This window comes from Gymnoscopelus microlampas, assembly GCF_963454915.1.
Source record: "Gymnoscopelus microlampas genome assembly, chromosome: 18".
Classification (NCBI taxonomy): Eukaryota; Metazoa; Chordata; class Actinopteri; order Myctophiformes; family Myctophidae; genus Gymnoscopelus; species Gymnoscopelus microlampas.
This window is the reverse complement of record NC_139955.1, coordinates 20251288-20276238: the sequence shown is the minus strand read 5'-3', so window position 1 is coordinate 20276238 and position 24951 is coordinate 20251288. Positions and strand designations below refer to the sequence as shown.

Here is a 24951-nt window from a genome sequence, read left to right as displayed (position 1 = left end):
CCTTGGTAGAACAGGAGCAGAGGAGCAGGGTTGGGCACAGGTGTGACAGCACAATGCCGCGTTTAGATCTCCTCATGCTCATGACCTCCCTTTCGTAAACAATAGTGTAGTTGAGACTAGTACAGATAGGATAGGATACAATGTTACCATCCTTTTCTCTGGCCAAAAGCAATGTTTACTATCCACCAAGCATCCAATATGATACTGACACATCCCCATCTCAGACAGGCAGGGCCGGCCCTGTCCATCTGGGGGCCGTAAACGGGTTTAGGCAACTCAGATTAAGACTTTTTAATGCCACTTTAAATGAAATGTAAGACCAATGTATCAACAGCAAAAAAAGTGGTCAATGACAGCAATTACTCAGATTTAGGATAAATGTTGTCCACATATGTAATAGAGTTCACCATAAGGGCTGAAAACAATACAAATATGGCTTACATTTTAAATGTATTGCATGCAAAAACACAACATAAGTAAAATATCACTGTGTGGATAGGGAAAGCTATCTGTGATCACATCATAGCCTTTCAGACATTGTACAGTAGTGTCCCGTTTGTCACTTGAGCCCTATTTTATACTTAACGGTGTTGTGTGAAAATAGCCATCGCAATACAAACTCACAAGACCTGTGTCTTACAAGCCCTCCCCCACACAACCCAATAGCGCATAAATAAAGCCTTTAAAAACAAATATTTGTGCAGCGTCAATATTGTAATCTCATCTGCAACCCCTGGTCTCATTATTACAAGTACACCATAATGCACTGATAAGCAGCCAGAGGCCATTTTTACATTCAGTTAAATTAATGCTGTGTAGCGTTCACCTTTCAGCTAATTGACACATTAGCTGAAATATTGTAATGGTATGCCCTCTACTTTTGTCTTATATGTACATCAATATATTCAATGGAACGAAAAAAACGGACATATTTACAGATCTTACTTGTTCATTCTTACACAAAAAACATACTTAATGTAATTCAGTGTCAAGTGTAACATCTTCAGAATTGCTGCCTTGCAGCTCTTTCTAAAGAGGCTAATGACACATCACACCAAATAACACACTCCATTAACAAATTTCAATCAACTGTTTAATGTTGTAGATGTAGGATCATGATGTGAAAATCAAATCAAAACAGGAGGGAAAAAAAACTAATTTAATTTTTCTCAAAGGATTTTTCTTTTTTACATTGTGGATAATCTAGTGTTTTCAGTAACAATCCTACTTTACAGAAGTTCTCAAGATTTTAAGTAGAAAAAAAAGGAAAAAAAACATAAAATAACCTCTATGGGTATTATATATTTTAGAAAAACAAAATGAGTAAATATATTTTGGTCATTTTAAACAACAGGTAATGCATCAGACCCCTGGTACATGGCTACTGTGTGCAGTCCCGTCTCAGGAGAGAAGAAGTGGTTCTTCAGTCACTCCAGAGGCGAAACAACCCACCATTTATGTCTGGTCAGTGAATTATTTATTTCATCATTGACGTACCACAAAATGTCACTCAGCTCAAATTCACTTGCATCAATCTCTCTGCTCTGAATGAAATAGCTCAATCGTTGGCTCATGACAGGGGTCACAAGGCAATCATCGGCAGGCACTTAAAACCCTCTAAGAGTGTCAGTTTGTACCTGTACATTACAGATATGGATTAGGGCTTGGATTTTATACTTCATCGCACGAACCCTTTCTTGAAGCGTCGAGGGGCAAAAATGACACGTGCGAAGAAGTGCTCAGTAAAATCCTGTGTGTTCATTCACCCCCGAGAGTGAACAAATGGAACACTCTCAGGAGGTAAATGAACACTTGAGGATTTCACAGAGTATACATTTGTCGTGCGAAAATTATGCACAACTTATGTAGTATAAATAACCATTAAAGGACAGCACTACAGACGAACCGGCTGGCGGTTCATTCACTCCCAGCAACAAATGCATGCTCATTTGACCCCCACAGCAGCATATTCTTCTGGAATGAGGACAAACAGCATCTCAACTGTCCGAAACGCTTCCTCTCATGTAATCTGCAGCAGCGACTGTTGGGATGTGAAAGAACCCAGACTTTGGAATGACAAAAAAGTAGCTACAGTGTCTGCCAGTCTTTGTTCAGCATTTTTAAAAGAATAGTGAAGGCGGAGAATGTACAAAAAAAAAAGCGTAGGCAGCTTTTGACTGAGAGATGCACCAATGGATTCTTATTCACAATGAATAAAAAATAAAATACATGCTTGCTACTGCCGTCAAGACGAGCTCATTCTTTAGGTACTAGCTATTTCTGTGACGGTTTTACTGAGATAATCACTGGTCTTAACAAGACAATGGTGATAATCAACATGTCCGCGGGGGTGGGATAATAAACGTACAAAGAGCAAAACTAATGAGCAACGATCACATCCAGTATCTGAACAGATACTGCAATCATGGCTCGAGGGCAGGAGTATGAATGCTGGACTTCATATGCAACACAGCAGTGTCTGCCCTCAACACTGCACAGTCTTATACTCCGTCTCCTTTTAAGAGGTTCACTAAAGAGAAAAAAAAAGGCAATTGACTTACAGGCACCATGTACTGTAAGAAAAGACCCACAATCCCCCATTCCTCCCTATTGATTATCTCATTTGGAAGCAAACTGATTATACTTGTCTTCATCTTTAAAAATATATATATATATGTACATTTATACCTATAAGAAAGGCCACAAAGTTAGGTCTGTTCATGTAGTCATTACCAACAGACTTCAATACAAACATGCATTCACTCAAATATTTGTTTCTTCTACTATAGGTCACAATTTGAGTGTGTGCACTGTAAAATTCTGCGTGTTAATTTAACTCAGAGTTAAATGGAACACTCTAGTTGGTTAAATTTAACTCAGAGTTAAATTATCAGTGAGGATTGTACCGTGTACACTAAAAGTACAATGTTAAGGTATCAAAGATACTGGCAATGTACCTTACAATAATAGCGGTCTTGATTGAGATACATTCACATGATTTTGTCTTTTCCCCCAAATGATACAACTCTTCATGTCACCACTGTCTCTCATCCAAGTACTTAATAACTTATTTGTATGGACAGGGGAAGTCTATTTACAAAGTCAAGAGAATAACAAGTACATGTAAAGTAACTTGACATTCTTTGAAATACATTAGAATGTTTAGATGGTTGATCAGGTTAACCAAACTGCATCCAGTAGAGTTACTGATAACATCTCTCTCTTAAAAAAAAATAAAGGAAAAAAAGAAACATTCTCTAATATATATATATTTTTTGCTATTCTGGTGATTTAATTTGATTGAGGTTATAAAGCATAATTGCCTTGACGTTGTCATGATGGCAGATGTGTCCGTCACACTCTTCCTCTCTCTGGCAATAAAAACAAACCAACACAACACGCTATGGTAATGTGTTGAACCCTGACAGATCATTGGTTCCAACTGAGAAAACATTCATTTAGATATATTATGAAAGGGTAAAGAACAACATTGTAGGGTCTTGGTATTGTGATGTTCGACATCATTCAAGTACTCTTTGTTTGCAGCTCATTAGCAATCCTTCACCGACGGACGGAGAGAAAGAGAAAGAGAGATAGAGAGAGATTGACACCTATCCTCCAAAGCGCCGTCACTTTCCAAAGTTGCCAAAGTTGGCGAAGGCATCCTGTTTGGGCTGCTGAACCATGGCGGTGTTCATTCCCATAGCACCAGGCATCGCCATGCCCATGCCAGCCTGTGGCATCCCCATGTTCATCCCCATTCCCATCATACCCTGGTTCGGGGTCATGCCCATTCCCATCCCCATTCCAGCACCAGGGTGCATCATAGGATTTACAGGCGATCTTACTGGGGTGGAGCCAAAGTTCATACTGGCAAATCCCTGGGCGAGCATGTTAACGGGTGGCTGGTTCCCTGAAAAGAACACATCAACAAACGTTTTAGTAAAGGCTACAGTTGCACAAACTAAAAGGTAAGATAAACACATATTCTGGTAGTTTCAGTAACTTAAAGTAGGCAAGTCTATAGCAGGAATGAAAAGCAAGGATGTATAAATCAACAAAGTAGACAACTCATCTAATATTGTTTGTGAAAACGTATTAACACATTGGGTGCCAAAAACGTAGATATACGTTTTTGCAAATACACCCGTCGAGTGCCATAACCATAGATATACGTTTTTTCAACAAAACAAATCTTCAAGAGGGCGCTATGATCCTAGGACACTGTAAAAAGATATGGACGGATGTGACGTCATCCAAAAAAACACAGACTTCCATCCGGCCGAATGATAGGATCTTGAGAAAAATACTTCTATCTCCATATCTTTTTTTTTTTGTGAAAACTACCCATTTTCGCCGGGCGATCTCTCTAAAATGGCGGATCGTGGGAGAAATGTTATTGTTCCAGTGGATAGACGGACCCCTATCCCATCGCCATACTTTTTTTTTACATCCGGGTCCTTGTTGTGGCTTCTGCAGCTGTCTAAACATCGCCAAGACACGGTAAAAAACTCTGAGGATGATTTGGATGATAATACCTGGCAATTCAATGTGTTATGCATACAGTGCTTTGTGTCAAATTCACTTCAATACGGTGATTCTTTTTTTGTTTACCTTAAATAAATAAATAACTGAATAAAATTTATAATTTTGGTGATACTGTAAGGACACGGCTCTGCAAATAAAGTTTAATTTACACTCTGTCACACTTTTGTCACACAATGTGTCACTTGTTGGCAAGCGCTGAATCAATAATAGCCTAGGTTCATATGTGAAAATAGCCAATCCACAAGCTCACAACGCGTTTGCAGCATGACACCTTCGAACGATAGCTTCATATGACGAAGTATAAATGAGGCTTAAATGGTTATTAATGAGGACATGGTCCACTGTGTACCCACAGTACTATGCTATGGATGTACTACTACTCTTCTTACCTTGCTGGAGTGTGTTGAGGGTGGGCTGGCTGGCCTTGGGGGCCTGCATTCCTAGGAAGTCGAGGCTGATGTTGACTGAGGAGTCTGACCAAGTAGAAGGGACGCCAGCTTTGGACCCAGCAGCACCCTGAGAATTGAATCCTTGCTGTAGGGGTTGCATTGGCATGGACTGAGGCTGCAGTGGAGCTCCTATGTTCTGGATGGGCTGGGAGGGACAGGCACAAAACACACACACAATGGAAATAAGAGCAGGGCTAGGGGGAAGTCCTGCACAGAAACGCAGCGAAAACCGAAAACATTAAAAAGGGGAAAGTGTGCCGGTATTTAACATGAATCTAAAATAATGTAATTATCCAGCACAAGCTCATGACAGACAGAATGCATTTGGTTATTGGGAGTTTCAGTTATGTCAGTTATTTTTACTTGTCCTCCTCACAAAAGAATGATAGGATTCACGTTAAATATCTGCAAAGTTATAGGACGATTTCCTATAATAATGGCATGGTCTAAACCAGTGATTCTCAACCTTTTGATTTTTAAGGACCCCCGGGATGATAAGCATTAGGCCACGGACCCTCATTTGATATGATTTTTTATATCTGGGACCCCAATCTATTATACATGGTAGAATCCATGTCCATTTTGTTTCCATGAGTTCACTCTCTGAGTTACAGTCCCTTAGGGGTCCATTTGGTTCCTAACTATCAATCCTTTAACTGGGGATCCCCCGGGGGGGGGTCCGCGGACCCCACATTGAGAACCAGTGGTCTAAACCTTCATTCTCAGACCCAGTTAACAGTACACATAGGTACTGTTCATACTAGACTGTGCAACCATCTCTCTGTGAACTCATTAAAACATGTCATCTAAAGTAACTGGAATCAGAGGTAGCAGTCGTTCTTTTTCTTTTTAAAGTAGGCCAACAATGTTTTAATGTGAAAATACTGTCTACAAACGAGGCCTTCTTAATGTGTTCATGACTTCTCATTCTGTGTGTCAGTTAACAGGAGGAGTGGGTGGTTAGTGGGTGGTCTCCTGGGGGAGATGAGCATCTGGAGAGACGGTCCCCGAGTACCTACAACGCTTGTGTGTGTTTGTCTCCATGGTCAATGAGCAGTATACATGTTAGGAAGTGTCTGTGTGTGTGTGTGTGTGTGTGTGTGTGTGTCTGTGTGTGTGTGTGTGTGTGTGTGTGTGTGTGTGTGTGTGTGTGTGTGTGTGTGTGTGTGTGTAATGATCTAGCAAACAAAGCCTTTCGCATACAGCTTCATCAGGTAGATTTATGCCAAACACCTTGTTCTAATTTTTTTCTACTTGCACTATAAAAACAAAAGGAAAAAAATTCAGGCCTCTTTTGTGCAGTGAACTCTTTTTGTTTAATGCTCATATGTGTGATGTTTCCTGCCATCACCTGCACCAGGAAGAAATATGGGCGGGCAATGCTGTGCACGGGGAACGGATTTGCTGAATGGGTGTGTTAGCATGTGTATATATGCAGTATATAGTAGTATCCATCCAAAGTTTGTAGACACCTAGCTTTTGAAAATGTTTTTTCCATAATTAAGCACGTTTTCAATAAGAAGAATGTGGTATAAGTCATAAAAGCACCACCTCTGCCTCAGGTCATTATGACCTGCCCTGTCAACCCACCTTAAAAACTGTTTTGAAGGCTAGGTGGCCCAAACGTTATATTTATATACAATAAGTTTACATTATACTTTATATTTACTTTATATATACACACACCGTATCTGCATCCATGGGCATTGTGATAATATTGCTATCAGACAGGTCTTATGGACTTCTCCATCTTCTTGTCTGTTCCTGTACTGATGTGGACATGAATAAATCACGCAGACGTGTGCTTGCATGTGCAGTGAGACGTACCTGTGATATGGAATGGGGCAGGACGGTGGCGCTCATGCTCTGTGTGGTATTCATGCTGAAGTTGAGGCTCTGGGAGGCGGTGATGGACTGAGTGGGACCCATCAGGTCAAACAGGTCTGCTGAGGGAGCGGCGGCAGCAGCAGGGGTAGCAGCGGGAGCCAGGGCAGGGGCAGCCGCCAAGCTTCCAAACAGGTCACTCGCACCTCCATCTGCAGGCTGTGCCGAGACCGGCATCTGCCCTCCAGGGAAGGCGTTCCACTCCCCAAAGTCCCCTGTGTTCCCAGTAGGGGCTGGGGCTAAAAGACGCGAGACTGAGGGTTAGGTGAACATACTTATATTATGTTCATGTAATTATGTTTTTTCTCTCTATGTTCAATCAGTCAAGGTGCAGACGGCCAGGTCAGTCCCTAGGTATTTAAGTCTTTTTATATGCCGTTTTTTATTTGTGATAGAATGCACACGATACCTATGCCTCTATTTTAACCTACTGCCTACTACACTCTATGCAATATTATCATCGTATTTTTCAAAATCATTTCATAATATATTTATAAAGTGTCTCTTTCAGTTTAATACACTAACCTCACTGAGAAAGATACCTAGCCATCAACAATGTTATCCCTTTTATTGATAAGCACAGTTTCTTTACTTACTTTCACCCTGGCGTCCCTATTTTGAGCATGTTAGTATAGGCGAACATTTTTATGTTTCCCCTGAGCATCAGTGCCATGTTATCAATATTTTCATTCAATCTTACCTCCTCCCTCACCATCTCTATCTATGTCAGCTTCTTCCACCCCCGCTAACCTCACCCTGCACCCCTGTCCCCTGTCATACATAACAGGAGTTGATGTGTGTCTGTTCTTGTTATGCAGAGCAGGTAGCGGGCTCCATATGGCCAGGGCTCCCACCCCAGCATCCCTCTGAATATTCTAGCAGCGTGACTGTAACATCATGGCACCACGCATGCACAACACAAAGACACACAGAGAGGGAGGAGACTGATGGATAAATGGATAAATAAATAAATAAATAACATAAATGAGAAGGGAAGTTTATGAACCCACCAGATTCTGAGGAGAGGCTGACGGAGGCAGTGGGCGAGGAGAAGTCAGCAAATCCACTGATGAGGTCTGAGAGAGAGAAACAGAGAATCCGAGAAAAAAGAGGGGGGAGAGATAGAAAAAGAAATTATGAGAGAGAGAATGAGAGAAAGAGAGAGACATCCACTTGTCACTTCAAATAAGTGAGTTCCAGGTGTGGTCCAGCATACTTAGCATTCCTACCGAGTCAGAGGGTGGTGGTGGATGGGTGGAGGAAATCAAACATGTGCTCAGCCCTCCCTCCCCCCTCTCTTTCTCCATCCACCAGGGACTGCTGCACAAAAACATCTGGTGCACTTAGCTCCTATATATCAACACCCCCACCACACCCTCCGCGCTGTCCCCAAACCTGCAGCTACCGCCAGCCTTAAGACTCGCTGCCTCGTGGTTTCAAACCGGCTGTGGTGTGACAAACAGAGTGTACATCTAGGCTGTATTGTACCTGTGGCAGCTGGTTGACTGGGTCCTGAGTCCACCATCAGTAGGTCAGCCAGGCCGCTGCTGGAGGGCTGAGGGGCAGCTGCCTGGGGCTGAAACATGACAGTGACAAAGATCATTGCACAACACTGTGAGCAAACGCTTCAAGCAAGCTAGATTATACGTTATTCTAAGTCTAGAATAAAGCATATGTCCAGAGAAATAGGTAAGTAATCGTTTACCCGGGGACTCATTGCATCAGATTGTAAAGAATTCCTAGACTGAATTTAGGCCTTAATTGAAAAGCAAATTTTCAGTTATACTTTGCACATGAGGAATAGATAGGATTTTTCCAAAAACTTTTTTTCTCAGTTGGAGTGAACATGCAGCAATCATGCACCAAGAACTAGGTTCTTTTATATACAGTATTTTTCTCAGGTGGAGTGAACGTGCAGCAATCATGCACCAAGAACTAGGTTCTTTTATATACAGTATTTTTCTCAGGTGGAGTGAACGTGCAGCAATCATGCACCAAGAACTAGGTTATTTCATATAAAGTATTTTTCTTCTCAGGTGGAGTGAAAGTGCAGCAATCATGCACCAAGAACTAGGTTCTTTTATATACAGTATTTTTCTTCTCAGGTGGAGTGAACGTGCAGCAATCATGCACCAAAAACCAGGTCTTTTATATACAGTATATACACAGGATATACTGTACATACATAGCCACATACTGTATATAATATAAAACATAATATAATAACTGCACAGTTACATTGTGTGTGCACAGAGCTGATGAGGAGTTTATTTCCTCTCAATCTCCTCCCATGTTAATGTGCCACCGACAGCTTGCAGGCGTTTCATCTAGTGTTGTGTGGGAGTGACTGACTGGGGTAGTTGTATCCTTTAGCTAAATGCTCAGCGAACATTATCAAAACGTAACCTCTATGAACAAAACTGCTTCATAAGAACACTAGTGGTTTAACTCAAAGAAAAAAATATGCATATCAACTATAGCCTACAGAGCCTAATTTTCATTTCCTTGTAGAGACGAGACCCCAGTTGGTAATCAACAGTATGTTTATAAAAAATATTCCTCCCACCAAATCCTTACACCGACATTGTTCTTATGAACAGTTTATAGGTTGTATTTATAAAGATAATTTCCATTCGCTGGTGAGGCAGTGCAAGGCAGTGGTCAGTTCACAGTAGGCTTATCTCTAGATGGACATAGCCTATATAGCCTAGTGATCTTTATAAATTCTTACAGTACAAAAACTACCACACAGTTTTTGTCAGATCTGGTGTCTGTGTTCTTATCTCAATTATGCACCTGTTTAGAGCTGGTGTCTGGGCTCTGGTCTCCCCCTGTGTAGCTGGCTGCGGCCCCGAGGTCTACTTTCTTGGAAGGCACCCCGCCCCTCTTCCGCGTTGCAGTGGTTTCCGTTGCCTGGACGATCTGGACGCTCTTAGTGGTGACGGTCTCCTCTTCATCTTTGAACTCTCGTCCTGTCTGGCCATTTCGCCTGTCTGGACGCCCCCGTTCATCCTCGTTATCGCTGTGTGGACGACAGAAGACAAGACCGAGGTTCTGAGGTTTGATCACATGAGAATCCATCCATTAAATTTGACACAAAACACGTAGGTATGTTTAGACGGTTTCAGGCTGTAACCATTAACACAGCTGTCCTAAACATTGGAACCTTTGCAAAAATCCTGTTTGTAACCATTACCCTGGGAAACAACATTAAGTATTAGAAAAAAACAGCTGCTAGTTAGCCACTGTAGCTAGTCTAAAAAAATATTCTGTGAGCTTTCTAATTGTCATTAAAATTTTGCTTTGAGCCTACCCCTTCCTAATGGCGTAAAGAGCAGACAAGTGTTTTCACACATCTAGCAATAATATACTGTTGAAAGTCTGCATATTTTTCAGTTTAAATACATATCATGGCCAGAGCGAGTGTTTTAATGCCATTTTTATTTTAGTATAAAATACAAAGACAGATCCCCGAACTTCTGAAACTACCATTAAAAATAAAATAAAAAAAACACGCTTGCTGCTGCCATTAATTGGCCAGGCTTCCTGTGAAAAAGAGATGTTTAATCTCAAGGTGACCTCCTGGTTAAGTGAAGGTTACGTAAAATAAATAATTTGACACCAACATATATTTCAAGCGACACAAAGCACAGGGAATCCAAATCCCCAAGGGAGAAGCCCTAGTTTTGTTTTTCACAGCAGACTGCAGACTTTTTTATCCCCCCCCCCCTCTCATTCTGACAGTCAATTGAGCAGGAAAAAATCCCCTCCTCTTCCTCATCCTCTCCCGCCTACCTGAATCTGTCAGGTGAGTCGTCTCTGTCCTTCTTCCTGAACTTGTTGATGGTGTCGTCAATGGTGCTGCCGATCTTGTCGCTAATCTCTCCCAGCTTCTCGCTGAAGGGAAACGGACCCTTGCTCCTGTCCCAGTCATCGTCCCACTTCCCCCCTTGGTTACCACCACTACCACTGGAGTCATACTTGTCCCCCGCTGGAGGGAGGGAAGGAGGGAGCGAAGGAAGGAGTGAGGGGGGAGAGAAGGAAAAGAGAGAGTGAAATGGGGGAGGTAATTTTTCAGTTTTTGTACACCTGGGTATTAGCTCGTTTAATTTCTTTTGAAGATTACTTTTTAGGTGTTTTTTGCTTTATTTAGTTACAAGGTGTCTGCAGGTGTCAGGAAGTTAAATTGAATACTGTTAAAGGCATTTTTAATACCACCTAGATTTTTTTTTATTCAAGACTAAACTTGCAAAGACAATAAACATGAACTGTATCAGGCTTCTGAGGCCAAATCTGTTCCTATTATACTTGGTTTTCTTTCAGTTTATCACTTGGCAAAACATTGTCACATCATATAGTCAGATTGCAAATGAATACGTCGCCTCAAAAAATATGTAAAGACCTTTCAAAAACTAATGTAATACAACTTAATCTGTTTTCAATCAATATGAATTTCAGACTAATTAAGGAACAGTAGGCACCCTTTAAGTAGGAGTGTAGTGACAAACTGACATGTAACAGGTCTTCAGCTAGAAGTAAACTGAGGGACTTTGCAACTATGTGGTTGATGCTTAATTTTTAAAACCAAACCCTATAAAAGGTTGTGGGGTCTTACAGTAGCCTCCGTATCCTCCTCCGCTTTCAGATGATGATGATACTCCGATATATTTGTCTTTGTTCTTCTTTGCCTTCTTCCTTTCTTCCCTCAGCCGTTCATCGTCCTGGACAAACCCCACCGTTTCCTTCACCTTCTGACGAACATTAATACCCTGGTCCTTACCGTTCTCATCTAAAAGGGATAGAGACAGAGAATCAAAGAAAGATAAATATAAATTGATTACCTATGAATTTACTTAAAGAACAACTTGAGTTAAAGGTCAACAACTTTCGTTTTTTTAGTTAAAGGTGGTGTGGGTGTAAGTGATATTTCTTTGTATATGTATATATATAAAAAATATATTTAAGAAGTTTGTGTTCGAAAGTTTAAGCGCTATATTCAGATAGTAATCATTTCTACAGCATAGAGTTTGTTCAATAAGTGTCCCCATCTTTTTAATAAACAGAACAGAACATTATTTTTCAGTTCGGGATATCAATTGTATTCAATCAGGAGAGAGAACTCCACTATGATCATTTTTCAGCCTGAATTATTAGTGTTCTAATTCCAATTTTGTCTGCTCATTTTATTGTTTTTGATCCCTTCCAATTTATTTGATTTTTCCCCCCAATTTAGTAATTATGCCAATTAATTCCTCCACAGACACATTTGTGTGTCGTCACTCTGTTCCGACAGAGTGTGTCGTCCTACTGGCTCACGTGCCGGTGAGGAGCCCCCGCCGTTCTTCTCCTCTTGCCCAACACTGCCTGCTGACAGGTGCCGCCCTAGCCCGTAGGAGTACGTGCAGTACTTTACCACTGTGCCACCCGAGCGCCCCAACAATTTCACTTGTTTATCCTATACCCTGTATGCATTCTCTCTCCTGATTGGATCAAATTGGTATCCCAACCTGAAAATGTATATTCTGTTTACTAAAGAGCTGGAGAGACGGGCAGACCCCTGTTACTGAACATACACTCTATAGCAATGAAACACTTATACAAACAAAAACAGGGGAAAAATTCACTTACACCACCTTTAAGAAAATTATGTATAGGGTTACTTGATAATGCTGGCAATTGATTCTGGTCCCAATCTCATGTTTTGATACAAAGTTACACTTTTAGGGTAGGTATAATAAGCCTCGGCTTCAGCCTATACCTTTTCGGTGCCATTTTGTACTTGTAAACTAAACTGTAGTATGTTCATGTTCTGTTAAAAAGGACCGAAATAAACTAATCATTCATTCATGTGTTCATTGGCACAGGTTTCCTTTTCCAGACGAAATGACAGTAGTCTCTATGGGGAAAACGTCAGTGATATTGCGCTATACTCAATGCCATACCATCAACAAGTGCGCTCTTGGGCGTGCACTGATGTATCAGTTCAGCTGAGTTTACACTCAATTTAAAACAGGCCTTCCCAGCATCAGAGGCAGAGGACGAATCAAACAGCTAAACAGAGGCAGCTTTGTTTCACTGATGCTATGGGCTATTTACACTCGATTACTGTAACACACGCCGTTGCTTTTCTCTGCATTGTCTTTAGACGAGTGCCCCCAATGTTGAGTATTAAACTTCCTCATTTGCATTTTTGTTTATATGTCAAGGAGCCGATGAGTTCAAGACGTGACCAAACTTTTAAAAAAAAGTAAAGAAAGCAAAACAATGTGGGCGGGGGGGTAAAGCTGTCAAGTCATATACCTTTTTTAGTCTTTAAATCATGGACAACAGAAATGCAATTCTTGAACATCAACACAGAGGAGGGATAGCAGACATTGCTTGTAAACAACAGCTAGAACACATGTGGCTGAGACTGAGAGCAGTGAAAGCAGCTTTGGGGGGCAGGCAGTGTGGCTTTGAGGGTTTGTGGTCTAAGCACTGCTTAGGGCCTTCATCCATTCATTAGAGTGCACACTGAAGCTATTGTAGCAAATTAAGATATTACATTACTGTAAAAACACTCTGCTGTGTTAGGTGTGTGGACACACCACACTACTCACTTTGATAAGGTTTGAAGTGTAAACTAATAAAACTAGATGAGTATGTTTGGCTCACATGTAATATTCCCCAAAAACGGAGGCAGGCAGATACAGATGAACAGAAAGATATGGTTTTGGAAATTGGAACAACAAGCACACCTGCAAACTCATGAGGGGTGAAAAAGGTGACCGAAATGGGGGTCCAATTGGATGTTGCTTTCATGATTTGACGATCTACCCTAGTATGTATAACAGCCTATCGGAGCAATACTGTTATCATTAGTGACATGGCAAACTGCAATTCAATCTAACAGTAAACACAGTATAAGAACCATGGTTCTGAACCATCCCTATTCCCCAAACAGTCAGCCACTCTGAAGAAAGAAATAGGGACTGGGAAGTCCCTAAAAATCAGTAAATTCATACTGTATTCTGTATTCTGTATTCTGTGTGTGTGTGTGTGTGTGTGTGTGTGTGTGTGTGTGTGTGTGTGTGTGTGTGTGTGTGTGTGTGTGTGTGTGTGTGTGTGTGTGTGTGTGTGTGTGTGTGTGTGTGTGTGCGTGCGTGCGTGCGTGCGTGCGTGCGTGCGTGCGTGCGTGCGTGCGTGCGTGCGTGCGTGCGTGCGTGCGTGCGTGCGTGCGTGCGTGCGTGCGTGCGTGCGTGCGTGCGCCAAGATAAGTCCAAGCTTGATTTGAGTAACAGCACAAATTAATGCTAGCAACAATAATAAACGATTACTTCAAGCTTTGGTAGACACATTCACCAAGGTGTAGAGAGGGTGTACTCAAGAGGACGCCAAGTGGCAGATGAAATCAAAGTTCCGACTGGCCCATAGAAATGCCTAAAACTACACTATTGATTAGATTATCCAATAAGGTTGGTGCTAGCCTGGATCGGCGGGAAGGGCAATCTCAAAGCAAAAACAGATGACGCGCAATCACAGTCATTCTTGCCTGACTCACTCAGCACCTCAGATCAACACGATTCATGTGAATGTCGCCGAAAGGCGACAAGTTTGCATGTATACTAGATTAAGCAAGAGATATAACTGTTACAGAGAGATAGAGATGGAGAGAGGGAGACAGATTGAAGACTTGACTTGCCTATACAGTGGTAGCTCTCTAATGATCTCAGATCGTAGAGATGCTCTCTGGCACTGGTGACAACCCTCTCTGATCCATTCCTGATGAGGTGGGCCAGCAGCAGCAGGGACTGAGGGTAGGAATGACAGATCACAGCTGTTAGAAGAACATGCATCACTGAGGCCTATCTGTAGTCTTCAGTATGTTATGCTTATTGAGGATGGCATAATGGCTCTTTTTGACTATGAATTAAGGCGACACAGAATTATTCCAAATCTGAAACTTTCCTTCAACTAGTTATATTGTATTAACATAGTCTAAATAAAGTCTACATTTTTATTCATTCAAATAAGTCCTGTAGTGTACATTTAATTTATTTAATCAAATTGTGGCCTTTGTTACTTAATCCAAAGCTTTATTTCAATTCCTCTTGATTCAAATGTGATAATGTTTCAAAATACAAACACAAATAACAGCCAAAAAATTGATAGCAGTTAAATTATTAACAAAACATATATGGAGCGATTTTGGAGCAGCACTTTTCCCCTTGAAGTGTGGAGCGGAAGTCAGTCTCTAAATGCTTCACTCAATAGAGACTAAGGAAAACCTTGTATCTTTTGTTGCTAAAACTGGATGGAAACAATTATAGAGTAAAAAAAAATATATATATATATATATATATATATATATATATATATATATATATATATATATATATATATATATATATATATATATATATATATATATATATATATTCAGAACCAATGCAGCCTTTAGGACGGTCATTACTATTATTATGTTGGGGCTGTGACATTAACATTATTGGTTTCGGTAGGCGGAGATCTCAGATCTCCTGCCATACTAGCTGCAAGTTGGGCAGCTTGTGGAGAGAAAATACATTGAGCAGAGGAAATGAGCAGGACGTGAAAGTCCTGTTGGCTCAACTCTGCTCACATGTTCCGTTTGAAACAGACCTTGTAGACTCTTCTCCAGTTCTTCTTGTTGTCCCGTAGCATTCGAGCCCACAGCATGTTCATCACCTCTGGGAACTGCTCATACATGAAGGTGCATCTGAGACAGACAGATATAACACAGAGCAAGAAAGAGGAGAAATGGAAAAAAGCGGTAAAATAAAAGCTTCTCCTGTCAGTTAAAGAATAAAGATGTCCATAGAAATGGGTGACATTGAGTAACTGATTTTACAATCTCATTCAAATGACTCGACTTCCTCTTGGAGAGGAATCAGCCGTTATCTTTTCAAGCTAAATTATGCTGATGCTCATTAATATTTACAAAAAGTAGGCTTGGTGCTGCGTTGTGAAACACTGAAGTTACGTGGGAGAGGAGTGGTGTGCTGACCTGGAAATGTCTGCCATCAGCTGCCCTGAGGGTCCCCAGGGGTCATCGTTGGTGGCCTCCCTCACTTTGGACTCCACCTCAGAATAGTTCATCACCACATTGGTTCTAAACCGCAAAAGAGAAACAAATATTGGTCCCAAAAAAATATCTCACAGAAATTGTAAACAAATACTCAATTTCAAGTGAATAATATATGTGGCTCACTTTGAAAGCAACTTCTCCAAACTGGAATGAATGAAAGCCACTCTGATTACAACCACACCCGCATATACACCTGCACTGAATGGCTATAGGACAATAGGAGTGTGAGTGCACGTGTGCGCGTGTGCGTGTGTCTGCATGTGTGTCAGTGTGAGCAAGTGAACACTCCCCAGTCCCCATGGTCAATAGTAATACCATGAAAAAGTCAGTAAGCAAGCACACGAATGCTAAAATGTGCAACTCACATACAATCATAGACAGACAGACAGACAGACAGACAGACAGACAGACAGACAGACAGACAGACAGACAGACACACTTAAATAACAATAAGACTGGAATTTGTTAAAGGACAAAAAAGTTGCTTTGAGTAATCACATATCAAGCCTATTCCAAGGAAAAGCCCTGTCAGTGATACTGATAGCCAGGGGAAACAATCTACAGCACAAAAGAAAAACACAATAAGACAAATCAGCAGGCATAAGTAGTAGTAGTCTATTTGTACAACTAAATATACAAATAAAAAGCACAAACCATATTGTCTTGTGGTAAAGAAAAAAAACATAGGCTTGACGATCTCATTGTGGTGTAAAACACACTCAAAATATGTAAGGTATTCAACAAGCTGAACAAGTGGCCTTTGAAAATACTCATTATGATTACACAAGCAACCCAATGCAAACCAAACATTAAAGGGGCTACACCATGAATTTCATTTTTTTTTAGGTTTTTAGTATTTTTTGGGCTCCCCAGTGTCTCTTGTACCCAAAAAAATATTTTTCTTTAACATTCAGTCATTCATGCTCATTTCATGGATTTCCTGAATGGGCGTGTCTGAACAGGCCATTTCAGAATGGCTGGGCAAGTGATGTCACTTGCCCAGATTTTGCATTGATGGTTGCCAGACAGAATTGCTCAGTAGCTCCCCCCTGCCCAATAGGACGTTTTGGTATTGCAGCTGAAATAGCTTGGAATGACAGACAGTCAGATTGTGAGAAAAAATATCTGGATGTTTTTTAGGCTTACAACCTGTTTAAAACGTATTAGGGGGCAATATTTATATAGAATATATTTTTTTTTAATTCATGGTGTAGCCCCTTTAACCTATATTTACCAGACCAGGCTATATGCGATTGATTCATTCTGGTTACAGGCATATATCTCTAAACACGTTCGCATTCCTCAAGCCAGAATAGAACTGAATTTATTTTATTTTTGTATCTGACTAATTGAGTATTTGGCATTGCCAAATAGGTCTAAAATCTGCATTGATTAGCCAATGATGAGCTAAACACTGAGGATGAGAGCTGCAGCCAAAACAGGGGGAGGCAAAGATTTGGAGCTGGCAATCCCCAAGTGCTTTCTCACCATTGCCACATCAGCAGCAGCAGTACAGGGCCTCAACAGACAGAGCAGCATTGACAATCAGCTAAGCAAAGACAGACACACCCTCTCTGTGGTTCTGGATACAGGCATGATTATCGCTAGGCTGTAGAGTTTGGTTCCCACATTAACAACATGTTATTATGTGTTGTATAGGTCGAAGAAGATCTTAGAGAAGATCAGAAATACACAGCTAGTAGTTATTTATGTATTTGTTCTTAGCCTAGAACCTAAGCTAGGTGTGAGTACTATGTTTCTGCTAGGCCTGAATGCTGCCAGTTCAACCGATATTTCATGTAGGCCACCTGCCAATGACATACTTTATATCTTCAACCCTTTAACCATGTCTGTGGTTAAGAATGAAGTCTGCTACCTTTGCGTAGATGGCGGTGAAGGTGATGGCCCAAACGAGAGGATGTTGTAAAAGTGACGCAACACGTTATCTATCAGGGAACAGTGGCCTAGATATCACTCAGATCAAACGGAAGCCTAAATTATCTCCCAACGACTGTGTCTCTGTGACAGACCAACACCAATGTTTCCGTTCTCTGCAACTCATTTCCTTAAGTGACTCAACTACAGCTTAATTCTAGATGTTGATGGACCGACTTATTATGGCATAAATTCAGTGGTTACTCAGTGGTGAAATGATTTCTTCTTTTTTTTCCAACTTTGGATACCTGGAAATGTGCTATATAAATCTCATGTAGTATTATAATGGTTTTCCTTGTTTGCTTATTTCTTTCTTTTTTTTTTACCCCTTTCGTGAAACTGCAATTGTTAGGAGCATGTACAACAAAGAACATTAGATTTTCTCTCAGCGCTCATGTATTTATGTTGAATTTATGTTGACTGTCTTCTTCCATGTCTATGTCTACGTTTTTTTCCCCCATTTCTGTATAATATGTATTTTGTTTACTTGTCAGTTTATCTTATAACTGGCTGGTTACCAGCGTTGCCTGGGTTAAAAAGGCACAAACGATACGATACGATTAAAAGTTTTAAACAGTTAAATATTAAAGTATAAAACATTTAAAAAAAGCTGCCCTGACCTTCCCCGGATCATAACACACTGCTATGCAAAGTTTCAGCCCAATCCGTTGTTGTGCCATTTTCTGTGCAAAAATGTTAAGTTCAATGACAGGATGCATAAATCAGGGGTTGACACTAGCGGTTGCCCAACTGCCAATGGCAAGTAAATAAAATGTTTGGGCAAGTGGAGTTTGCTTTCAGGTTGCCCGATGTGCGTTTGAATGGGGAAGCAACTGTCGTGGAATTCTGGATCAATCAGCAATCGATGAGGCACATAGGAGTCGAGAGAATATTCTAGGTGGTGTTTATGCTTTATGTACATGATATCATGGTCAGAAGTACAATAACACTCATGTCAGTGGTACGGTAGTTCTGCCTCGAGCACAAGGTAGAGATCATAGTTATACTGTAGCTGCTTCAAGGACTAACTGAACCACAAGATAGGCTGTACAAAAACAATAGCTATTAGGCCTAGTGGAGACATTTAGGCTAATATACTAATGTATTGTAGAATATTATAAGTGATGGTAAAATATAAAGGTTAGATATAAGCAGCCATATAATTTCTTCCACATAAACGACCGTCTTCATTAAATATTTTGGTTATTCATGAAGGACAAATAATGCTACCTTTTTACAAGGCAGTTGAGCTCATTCAGGTTTTCAAAGTGACTGTCGCCACAGTTATCGATTGGATTTAACATTCATTTGATTCACTTTTCAGGAAAATGGGCAAGCAGAACTTGACCTGTACTTGCCCAACGGCAAGTGCCTCTGAGACCGTAGTGTCAACCCCTGCATAATGCCAATTCATGATTCACAGTTCGGTGTCACTACCAAATATAAAAATGTTATAAGCTTACTTCAAACCTCTTTCTTTTCAAAAACAGAAGGAATTGTAGATCTAAAATAGCGATGAATGCAACATGTTATGAGCTTGTAGATCTGATATTTTTGCTATTTGTGAAAATAAGTGGTTAATGGACATGTGTGATGTCTCATAAGTCTGCAGTGTTCAAAGAGCCAGGATGAGACTAAAAGGGTGGGAAAGTCCCCTCCCCTCCCTCCATGCTCTGCTTACAGCCTTCCTTCTTTCACTCTGTGGGTTCGTCCTCTACTGTAACTCATGCTGAAAGGGGTCACACATCAGGGGGGACAAGTGTATTTGGGAAGGAATGCATTCTTACATCTAGAGAGTCTAGAACCTGCTGTTGCCTGAGCTTGCCTAACCAGCCGTTAAACTTTTTGAAGTTAAAAAGGTATTGTGCAACAGCAGCCTCTGTCGCCTTTATTCAATTGTGCCTGCCAAGCAAAGAGCCCATAACAGAACAAAAGACACAATGCTCAAGGTGTGGCCATAGTTCAGAGGTGACTTTATAAACAAATATAATTTGAACCATTGAATTGCTCCTGCTGACCTTGAGGTCAAACTGGAATGGTTGGTTAATGCATTATACCAAAGGACTCGCATGAAACCAACTGTGCATACTACAGTATGCAAATATGCTGCATGCATATTGCCTGCCTCTACTTTCAGTCCAATCAGTGTCTGGCTGAGAGTGAATTAGAAAAGTGTCTATTTAACAGGTCAAACTTTCTCAAAGAGTTTACCCACATCACTGCAGTGCAGAACTATCAGTCATTGTGGTTAATGTGTGTTCTGTCAGGACTCTGCTTTTCACTTAAATATCAAGCTGTTATCAATCACAATAATATGAGAGCCGTGGCTGCTGTAATGTAGGAACATGAACAGTATGTCTATGCAGGACTAGTGTAAGCAGAACTACAGTCGACTCGACACTTCGCCATATTCTTAAACAGGCCTACATTTTGTTTGTTGTTGTGACTAGTGTTGACATTAGGACAATAGGACTTCAGCCAAGGATGGCTGACTGCAGTAGAAAAGCAATGTGGTCAATATTGATACAAGACAATGCATTGATTTTAGGTTGTTAAGATACCTATCATAGTAGTAATTCGGCTTTTTGATATGAACAACTAACATTAAGGACTTATAGAGTACAGTAGCTACAAGTGGCACTGCTTAACAGTGGTCACAACAACTCAAGCATGACTGTCAATGTTAACCAGGTTTTCCCTGAATGTTTCAAAGACTGGACTTGTCAGGGTAGTTTTTCAACTATGTGTCATCTTACTTTGATGCGTGTCAGTTATTTTTCTAATGCCCAAAACATTCAGATTCCCAGGAGCTGTCAAACTAGCTTAGCAGGCTAGCCTCAGTCGGCTAGCTACTAACTGCTAACTACTTTAGCCTGAAGTTAGCTAGCTGAATAAATAATACCCCCCACTCACTCTGTCAGACAGAACCAAAACCCAAACAACAAAGTGGATCAACAGACACACAACCGTGTCGTCGTACAAAGAGTAAACACACTGCCAAATGACAAACTAATCGATCATCACAAATAGACACCGACCAAGGCAGGGAGTTTATGTTAGCTTAGCCTAGCTAGCATACTTGTAGGCTATTACTTGGGACGCGCGAGCCTTTTTCGACAAAACATGACGTCCCTTCAGTTAAAACATTGTTGTCAACTGGAATAAACATAAATAAACACTTTTCTTAACCTAAACATAATTTTCGTTTGTCGAGTGAAACACTCGGTACGACGAAGTATAACTGTCGCCTTCAACTTGATAGTGTGTGTGTGACGTGACGTCAAACTTTTGGGTACGTGTCTCTTTCAAGCAGGTAGAGAGAACATCATGACAACAATGTAGAATTATGAGCCGTTAAACGTTACACTCACGCTTTATCCACCAACTCCCGAACCTTCCACATGTTCAGCATGTTGACCGTGACGAGGGGCTTCTGTTCTCCGCCTCGACGACTTCCGATAATCCCTTTTTATAAACGCCCAAACAAACACACCGAGACGCCAAACCTTGAACTCCACCAAAAGTAGAAACTACTTCTTCACCTCTTCTCTCACTCACTGGATAGCTGGAGGAGGCGTGGTCATTGATGTGGGAGGAGCGTCCCGTAGGGTTTCGGCGGAAACGTGGAACGTCATCGCCAGAAGGCGCAAAGCAACGTGGGAGATGTAGTATCATTGGTTTTGGAGGCTAGACCGGTGGTCCTCAGTGATGGAAGAAGTACTCACACATGTTTTACTTAAGTAAAAGTATCAATACTCCATTGTAGATATACTCTGTTATTCAAAATGTACTTAAGTAAAAGCACAAAAATATCGGCATCAATATACTTAAAGTACCAAAAGTAAAAGTACCGCATTGTGCAGAATGCAGTTCAAATCGACTCATTGTGAGCTAGTAGATCTGCTCTTTTCAAATGGCCGAAATAAAAATAGATAGACTATGCCTGAAGTGGTTAGTGTGTGTTTTGTAATAATAATCAAAATGTACAAAGTAACTACTATTAAGTACAATATTTTTCTCTGAGGTGTAGTGGGGCAGAAGTGAAAGTATTGAAAATTGTAAATACTGAAGAAAGTAAAAATACCTCAAAATTGTACTTAAGTAGTGCAGTACTTGAGTACATGTACTTATAGTTACTTTTCATGTCAAGGACATCCAAATGCTATGTATTTGGCCGCAGACCCACATTTGAAACCAGATTGTGCCAGAGACCCCGATAAGTTTGTGAGAAAATATTTTCAAAATTATTTCACGTTTTCATGAAAACGTTTACTCAGACTTTACTGGCAAAATGTACTGTTTGGTTTGTACAATAGTAGCTAATGTGGTATAGTCTACTATAGACTATAGTCTACTGTACTTTGTACTTTGCAGCGGCCTGACCACTTTAAACTTGTTAAAGTGGTCTCTCCATGTATGGGCATGTTAGGTTTGTGCTTTTCTTTGAAGGTTTGTGACACCCACCGCCCACTTTCCACCCACCGTCCACCCACAACGCAATTTTAATAAACTAGAGGTTAAAGCTATCCAGAGAGGGGGCCTGTTTTAGGTATACTGGGAGTTTATTCCAAGCAGTCGGCCCATAGAAGCAGAATGCCGCTTCACCGTGTTTTTTATATGACATTTCAGGCACTTCGAGTAGGCCAGCACTAGAAGACCTGAGGGGGCGATTTGGAACGTATTTAGGTAGAAGGTCATTGAGGTAGGAAGGTGCCAGACCATTGAGAGCTTTATAAACAAGTAAAATCATTTTAAAATCAATCCTAAAAACAAACAGGAGCCAATGTATAGTGATGCTAAAACTGGAGTGATATGTTCCCTCGTCTTAGTTCCCTTGTCCTCCCTTAAGACAATTTTAATATAAGATAAAGGATAAAGGATATACGTAAGCATCAGGGTCTCAGGCGCTCTGCTGTGTTGTTGGCTCCGCTGTCACCTATGTGTGTCCACATAGGTGGTGCGCCCCCTTCCACTCCTAGCTGTGCCTCGGGTTGGCTCCTACAGTGTCAGTGGGCTTTCCATTAGTTCCAGGTGCCGGTGATTGTGATGGGACAGACTCGCTGACTCAAACTCTTTTGTCTCACCATTGTGGGTCATCATAACCTTGGCTCAAGTCCGACTATATCTGCACCATCAATCAATCAATCAATCAATCAATCAACTTTACTGTCACAATCACAACACAGTTACAGGTAACAGTGAGGTAAAACTCTTATTTATGCAGGCCTTCACATTTGCACTTTAAAAGAGTAAGAAATAAGGAATATAAAATAAGCATAACAAAGCCTGAAAATAGCAGCAAATCTGTATCATGTGAATTAAAGGAGGTCATAAAATACATGCAGTGCATGTATAGTGCGAGTCAGTATCATGTAGCTTAAAGTCCAATATGAAGACCTAAATCGCATTATATGTGCATCAGTATAGTCAATAAGCACAGGCGACAGACTAAGGTCTACTAAGACTAAAACTAAGACTGAGGTTTTGTTCAACAGTCTGACAGTTTGTAGATAGAAACTCTGCCACGGTCTCTTGTTATGGCTCTTGATACTTTGGTATCACTTGCCAGGTAGAGGGCACAGCAATGGTGTGAACAGGAATCTTCACCAACGGCCCGGAGAAGTTTCCCCCTAGAGAGTTTCCCCCTATCGTGTCTAGACCTTCTGCTGAGACCCTCTGCTAGTGGAAATTAACTATCAGGCGTTTAACTGAAGAGCCCCTAGAACCCCCATCAAGGACCCACACGTTGAGAACCACTTGATTAGACTGTTCAAATGTGGTGGAAATGTTTAAAGCAAATTTGCCTGATCTTGCAGTACCTTTATGTTTAGATTTATACTAAAAAGCGTGTGTGTGTGTGTGTGTGTGTGTGTGTGTGTGTGTGTGTGTGTGTGTGTGTGTGTGTGTGTGTGTGTGTGTGTGTGTGTGTGGGGGAGCTTGGCTCCTGTTGAAGACATGAGCTCCCCTGGAACATTTTGGGTGTCATTCAATGTTGACAATGTGCTATTTTCCCCATGCCTCTCTATTTTTTCTGTATCTTCATTATCATGGATCATGCGATCATGCGTATTGGGCTATTATTGATGTAAGATTCATGCATGAGGTTGATTCACTATCTCACTTCAATAAAGATACCGGCATGCAAGCTATTCTTGCCATCACCATCGAAGCGTGTCGGGAGGCACAATAACATAAACTTCCCTCACTTTAACTCAGTGCTCATGTATGTGAGTTGTTGATATGTGAACCTCGCATTCTATGTCTTAATTGTACTGAGAAATGATTTTGCTCATCTGTGCGTGATGGGTGACTTGGTCCCTTGTAGGCAGCCTGGCGTGCTCTGTTTTTGATTTAATGCTCATAAATGTGTGTAGGACGGTCCTCAACGAAATCAATTCTTAGTCAATTAATAGTCATAGTAATTTGACTAATCAATTAGTTGATTTAATTGACAAATCTATAAAATTGTGTTTGCTGCATACAATTTTCAGGTTGGTGATTATGACAACTGAACTAGGTTGATTTTACAATTGCTACTGGCTATTGGCTTATAAACTGGTAGAATTACCATTATATCTAGTTTCCAAGAGATGCGTAATTTTTTTAAAGAAAAAACAAATCCATGGAAAAAAGCATAGAGAATGACTATACAACAACAACAAAAAGACTTGGTCAAATTGATTACCGGTATTCAACTGTGAGGGGACAGCACTTGTTTTAGGCTGTTTTGCTATTTGACCTATCACTGTCTTGTTGCTGCTAACAAACTGTAGAATAGAATGGCTTATATCCCTGTAGAGCGTAAGGTGCCCTGCTTTAGGCTGTACTGTATTGTACTCTGACTTTTAGTTTTCATACAGTATGTGTAGGTTTGAGTGGTCATTAAGTGATTATTATATTTCAGATGTGCTGACATAAAGCAAGTAGGCCTGCATGCTATGTGCAGCTATGTACGTTTCTTCACAGTCACAGTCAGTCCTCTCTCTAAGGTTTTTGGCATCCAGCTCCAATTGTGCGGTTCTTAAATTCTTT

The 24951-nt window shown here is 40.8% G+C and overlaps 1 protein-coding gene across 1 annotated transcript; it reads right to left on the bottom strand.

Moving 5' to 3' along the window:
* Positions 1 to 1144: 1144 nt before the first annotated feature.
* clint1a (clathrin interactor 1a) lies at positions 1145 to 21457 on the bottom strand. Its single transcript, XM_084041481.1, has 12 exons — positions 21291 to 21457; positions 15904 to 16008; positions 15519 to 15615; positions 14563 to 14671; positions 11497 to 11670; positions 10677 to 10872; positions 9678 to 9903; positions 8370 to 8457; positions 7892 to 7957; positions 6825 to 7120; positions 4938 to 5142; positions 1145 to 3913 (listed from the first exon to the last, which is right to left on the bottom strand). Exons 1-12 carry the CDS (start codon positions 21329 to 21331, stop codon positions 3630 to 3632), a joined length of 1887 nt encoding a protein of 628 aa, XP_083897607.1. The 5' UTR covers positions 21332 to 21457; the 3' UTR covers positions 1145 to 3629.
* Between the last annotated feature and the right edge of the window lie 3494 nt (positions 21458 to 24951).